Below are 6,297 nucleotides of genomic sequence, written 5' to 3' on the forward strand. Positions count from 1 at the left end.
TTGGTCTTCAATATGACCCTCCAAGGGAAGCCTTGGCACAACTTGTCAACATGAGTGTCAAGGCACCCTAGCTCAAAGTGGCTAGGAGCAAATTCTGACCATTGTTTCACATATTTGATTTCTTGAATTCCTTGTCATAGCATACTATTGAGACATGATGTGCTCATCCCTCCATACCCTTCCTTTGATTAAGCTGCTCTGTTATGTCTAAATTGAGCAGTCTCCCGGTTGCCAAGTATTTTGACAAAGAATCTGACTATATTGGTTCTACTAGACGATTCTCTTCTATGTTTACATGGTATATGTTGCAGCTTTTCAATAATACATCTCCTTTTTCCTCATGAGAACTCCGTCTCAAGACCAGTCCTAAATTTGGTACATGCCCTTCCCTCATCATGCGGAAACTCAAGATTCCTAGCATTGCTAGTATTTCTTTACTTTGGCTGTTACCAACTACAAACTCATGCACCTTGTTGTTCACCTCTATCATTGCACTCGCAGGCTTTTTCTTTGCCCCTGCTTGTTTCCTCAGCTCCTCTGTTCTGTATGCATCATCCCACCTATTAGCACTAGAAAAGATGCACGCCATCAGCACATAGGGAGCAGCAGAATTTGGATTTGCTTGGAAAAGCTGCTGAAAGCATCTCAACCCTAGTTCTGCTTCCCCATAAACTTTGCAGGCACTGAGCAAAGATCTCCATGTTCCTTCAGATGGAGGACATCGCATAGTACCAAGAAATTTCTCTGCCTCATACAAATGACCGGAACGCGCAAGAAGATCAACCATGCAGGTGCAAAGGTCTATTGTCGGCATGATACCATAATCTTCTCTCATCACTTTGAAATACTGCTGGCCCTTGATTAGCAGGTTGGTATGGCTGCATGCAGCAATAAGACATGTGAATGTGATAGCATTCGGCTTCACATGATGTTCTTGCATATCCTTGAAACATTCCACCGCCATCTTAACCTCATGGTTTATGCTATAACCTTTTATCATTGCATTCCATGCCGCAACATTTTGAGCTGGCAGCTTGTAAAATACTGCTCCTGCCTCTGCAAATAAGCCACATTTGGCATACATGTCTACTAAAGTGCTGCCAACAAAGAGATCTCTTTCTAGATCCTTTCGAATGATCTCAGCATGTATCTCCAAGCCCTTGCCTATGGCTCCTAAGCTACCACAAGCTTTTAGGATGCAAATAAATGTGACAGCATCTGGACAGATGCTCTCCAGCTGCATCTGTTCAAAAGACCTCAAAGCTTCCTGATTGGCACCATGTTCAGCATATCCCACAGTTAATGCAGCCCATGATGCAGCATCTCGTACCAGTAGTTTGTCAAATACTGCCTGTGCCTCTGCAAGAGAGCCACATTTAACATACATGTCCACCAAAGCGTTGCCAATAAAAAGATCTGTTTCAAATCCCTCTTGTGTGATCTCAGTATATACTTCTTGGCCCTCGGCCATGGCTCCAATGCTGCTACAAGCTTTCAAGGTGTAAGCAAATGTGACGGAATCTGGACAGACGCCCTCAATTTGCATCTGTTGAAAACACATCAGTGCTTTCTGACCAAGTCCCTGTTCAGCATACCCTGCAATCAATCCATTCCATGACACAACATCTCGAATAAGCAGCTTGTCAAAGACTTCCCATGCGTCTGCAAGTAAGCCACATTTGGCATACATGTCAACTAACATACTGCCCATAAAATGATCTCTTTCAAATCCCTTTCTTGTGAGCTCAGCATGTATTTCTTGGCCCTCGACTACAGCTCCAATAATGCCACAAGCTTTCAAGACACAATCAACCATGATGGCGTTTGGGGACACACCCTCTTGATGCATGCGATCAAAACATTTGAGCACTTCGTGACCAAATCCATGTTCAGCATATCCTGCAATTAGAGCTGCCCATGTGACCTCATCCCGAACTGGCAGCTTGTCAAAGGTGCTCTGTGCATCTGAAAGTGATCCACACTTGGCATACATGTTGACTAAAGTATTGTCGACAAAAATATCCATCTTAAAATCTTTTTGTGTGAGCTCAGCATGTAATTCTCGACCCTTGCATATGGCTCCTATGCTACCACAAGCTTTCAAGATACAAATAATTGTGACATCATCTGGGGAGAGACCCTCCTGTTTCATCAGTTCAAAGCATTTAACTGCTTCCCAACCAAATCCATGTTCAGCATATCCTCCAATTAGTGCGTTCCATGACACAATATTTCGGATTGGCAGCTTGTCAAATACTTCATGTGCCTCTCCAAGCCAGCCACATTTGGCATACATGTCAACCAAACAGCTGCTGACAAAAGGATCTCTTTCAAATCCCTTTTGTGCAATCTCCAGATGTATTTCTCGTCCCATGCATATGGCTCCTATATTGCCACAAGCTTTCAAAACCCAAACAAACGTGACAGCATCAGCAGCAGTACCTAGCAATTGCATCTGTTCAAAACATTTTAGTGCTTCTTGACTGGGTCCATGTTCAGCATATCCTGCAATTAAATTGTTCCATGACACAACATCTCGAACTGACAGCTTGCCAAAGACATCCTCTGCCTCTGAAACTGAGCCACATTTGGCATACATATCCACTAAAGTGTTACCAACAAAAAGATCTCTTTCAAATCCCTTTTGTGATATCTCAGCATGTATCTCTTGGCCCTTGCCTATGGCTCCTATGCTGCCACAGGCTTTCAAAACACAAACGAAAATGACAGCATCTGGAGAGATGCCCCCCAGTCGCATCTGTTCAAAGCATTTCAACGCTTTATTACCAGGTCCATGTTCAGCATATCCTGCAATTAGTGCACCCCATGACACAACATCTCGAACAGGCAGCTTGTTAAATACTTCTTGTGCCTCCGAAAGTGAGCCACATTTGGCATACATGTCTACCAAAGAGTTGCCTACAAAAAGATCTCTGTCAAATCCCTTTTGTCCAATCTCAGCATGAATTTCTCGACCTCTGTCCAGAACATTCAGCCTAGCACAAACTTTTAGTAGAGCCATGAGTGTATACCTGCTAGGCTTTAAACTATCCTCTTGCATTTTCCAGTACAAGTTGAAGGCATGCTGCGTTTGCCCACATTTGATAAACCCTAAAATGAGAGAAGTCCACGAATGCTCATTCCTATGAATCAACCTATTGAAAACCAGCTGAGCATCAGACACACTTCCGCATTCAACAAACGTTGGTACAATGTAGTTCCCAAGGGCTCTATGAGTGTCCAGTCCATTGTTGCAAATGTGTGCATGCACACGCTTGGCATAAACTAAAATCTTTTCTTTCTTGCACTTCTGCAAAATGCAGATCAGGTTCTCAGCTGACGGCAGCTCAGCCATCAGGTCCAAAATACCAAGTGTGTCCTCTAATCTCAGATTCTCCCAACCACTGTCCTCTAGCAGTGGTTGTGCATCGACTTGTACTCCAAACCTAAAGCTGGCCTTGAACATGTCGCCTCACCCTGCCAGCTCCTCTGCCTGCAAAGACAGGGTCTCTAGAGTTTGAGCAAAAATATTATGGCTTTGATTGCCGAGTGATGGTTAATGGCCCGCTTTTCCTCCTTTTTCTCAACCTCATTATTGGCTGATATCTGCAGGCTTTGGCTTTGGGTCACACCACAGACTCGTCGCCTCAAGTTTAAGACGTTGATCTTCAAACTTTCAGCGTCCAATGGGTTACTTGCTTCATCCGAACACTGAAAGCATATGTGAAGCCCTAGTGCCCTGAAGGAACATAGGGAATGGCAGTACGAAAAAGAGGGGGAGGTCTGTCCGTCAGGCCACAGCAAAGTAGCGAACCTGAACTTCTTGAAGTACATGGCGTTAATCGACTGTGTTGCCGTTGTGAACGGATCTGTGCTGTACTCCATGACCTGTGTGTGACAGGAAGGAGGACACATGAATGCGTATAGCAATGACTATCTTGCTTATGTCAACGCTTGCTTATGAATTTATTCACTGAAAACCTGCAATCTATATACAATGGGGGAAAATTTTATTGTGAGCTTTTTAATGCGAGCTTGTTTGGAAATTTATCAAAGTTTGTGAGCTTTTTTAGAGTCCCATAAAAAAAGACCTACTAATCAAAAAATAACAAAGTAATTACTTATCCTGTATCTATGGATTTATCCTAGGAAATACCAAAGCAATTAGCAATTCTATGGACTAAAAAAGACAAAGCTATTAATCCAAGTAATTTATATTGCAAGTCAGTAATAAATGATATCATATATAAAAATGAGCCATCACAATACCAACAAATATGTATTATGCATTCAAGTCTATGGATTGTTGCTAAGGCAACAAAGGTTTAATGAAACTTCAAGTAAGCATATGCCAATTTTCATGTAGTTCTATTATTTGAAAAGGCCAAAGCAATTAGTAAAATGTTCCACATTAAGAACATTGTGTTGACTCAACACAACAAATTTTGAGCAAAAAAAAGTGTCACATCAAAAAGTGGGCTATCATAACACCAACCAAGTTTATATTTTGCATTCAGGTCTATGGATTGATCCTAGGTCGACTAAGCACTGATGAAACATCCATAGTGGAAAGGGTTGGTTGATGAATAAGCATGTGTTGATTTGGATCCAATCCCAATACACGGATGAAGATGTAATAGATATGTTTGCATGCCAGGTAAGGTTTTTGACCCAACTCTCTTTTTTGAAAATCTGGACATGTACACATGGGTTCAGTCTTGATGTGCACATCGTAAGACATCCGAGCCTTGTCAGACCCTGTTGTTCTCAAATGGAAAATACTATGATGAAGAAGCTCCACTGTCATTTCTCCCATGACAACAGCGTGCATAGATTGAGCACTAGCTATTCTTTTTGCAGCCTCCTTAGATATGCCATGCCTCCATTTTGTGGTTCTTACCAATGTGTGTTGAGCTAAATTCCTTGGTATGGATGCCGACCCTCCATGTGCATCACAAAAATTAGTTGGCATCGGTGCTGATCCTTGAGGTACATTTGGTGTCCTCCAATTTACATGGGGTTGATCCACTATTTGCAGTCTAAAACCAGCCTTGATGAGATTGCCTATCTCCTCACTTGTGATGTTTGTTTCCACATCCACCTTCCACACAGATGGACGTTCAGGAACATGCATGATATTATGATCTAGGTGCCATGTATGAGTTATATCATCATTACAAAACCACATCCGGTCCTCCTACCCCTGGATGCCGCCGTTCAGAGTAGAAACAGGGTGCCACCACTCCTTGTGAACTGCTTTGTATATATCGATTACACTTAACCTTTCCATCTATGAATCCAAGACACTTCACTTCAGAGTTTTTGGAGGTCCTTCAAATTGCCCAAAAGGTACGGTGGATAGGCACCTCAACAACAGAGAGGCCACTGGGAAGGCCTCCTTGTCTCATAGGTGGAGCCGTTGGGGCTTGTTCTCTTGTGGGCATGGTCTCATTCTGAGCTCCTTCAGCTTCCCCTACATTGCCATGTTTTTCCCATGATGTTTTTGTAGACTCCCCTTGAACTCCACCTTGCTCCATTGTGGAAGCCTCAACATCCACTGGTTGGGTATTACCTTGCAGTTTTATTGAATGCCAATCTCCACCTTCTGTCTCGAACCTAATTTTTCTCGGCCGCCCTCTTTGCTTACGATCTCTGGTCTCCATCACATACCCTGGCTTGTGTGAGGTGTTTTCTAAATGTATACTTGATGACTTGCTTCTCTTTCTTTGGACTGTTACCTTATCCCCATGTAATGGTCTTGGTTCTTCATACATTGGTGTCCCTGCAACTGTTTCATGCACCATTTGTGCAACTTGTGCTGGTGAAGGTGTACTCCTTGAGGCCACTCTTTGCATCAAGGCTTCCAAGTTAGGACCATCCCCAACATGCCTTCCAATCATATATGCATATTGTTTGGCACTTTGTAATAGGGCATTTGCCATGTCCGAGACGCAACAATCATATAATTGTATCTTTGTCTTAAACCCTTCTCCTGCTAGCCAACTACCATGCATGCTTTCAGCTAGATTTGACCTTAGAGTGTGTGCCTCCTCCAAGGAACTCTTTGTTACCTGTGGTAAAAAGGGAGGTAATTAGATTGGCTTATTACATTTATTTAGCTTACTACATTTATCTACAAAATACATACCGCGCTCATGAGATTCCCCCAATGGGCAATCCGCACATCCCACCAACTAAACCATATGTCCATTGAAGGAATGTCGGCCACACGGACATGTCCTGCATGCCACCACTTCCGAATGAGCTTTGCTTGGTTGGTAGCTTCTTGCTTTGTCT

General features: G+C 42.9%; 1 protein-coding gene across 1 annotated transcript; it reads right to left on the reverse strand.

Moving 5' to 3' along the window:
- Positions 1-256: 256 nt before the first annotated feature.
- LOC147886163 (pentatricopeptide repeat-containing protein At2g33680-like) lies at positions 257-3,466 on the reverse strand. The gene is made up of 4 exons (XM_087395060.1): positions 2,864-3,466; positions 2,680-2,758; positions 1,705-2,505; positions 257-1,596 (listed from the first exon to the last, which is right to left on the reverse strand). The coding sequence occupies exons 1-4, from the start codon at positions 3,464-3,466 to the stop codon at positions 257-259; spliced, it is 2,823 nt and encodes a 940-aa protein (XP_087251186.1).
- Positions 3,467-6,297: the final 2,831 nt, after the last annotated feature.

Source organism: Dipteris shenzhenensis, chromosome 24, assembly GCF_047967505.1.
Source record: "Dipteris shenzhenensis isolate YYH24624 ecotype China chromosome 24, Dip_SZ_1.0, whole genome shotgun sequence".
NCBI lineage: Eukaryota > Viridiplantae > Streptophyta > Polypodiopsida > Gleicheniales > Dipteridaceae > Dipteris > Dipteris shenzhenensis.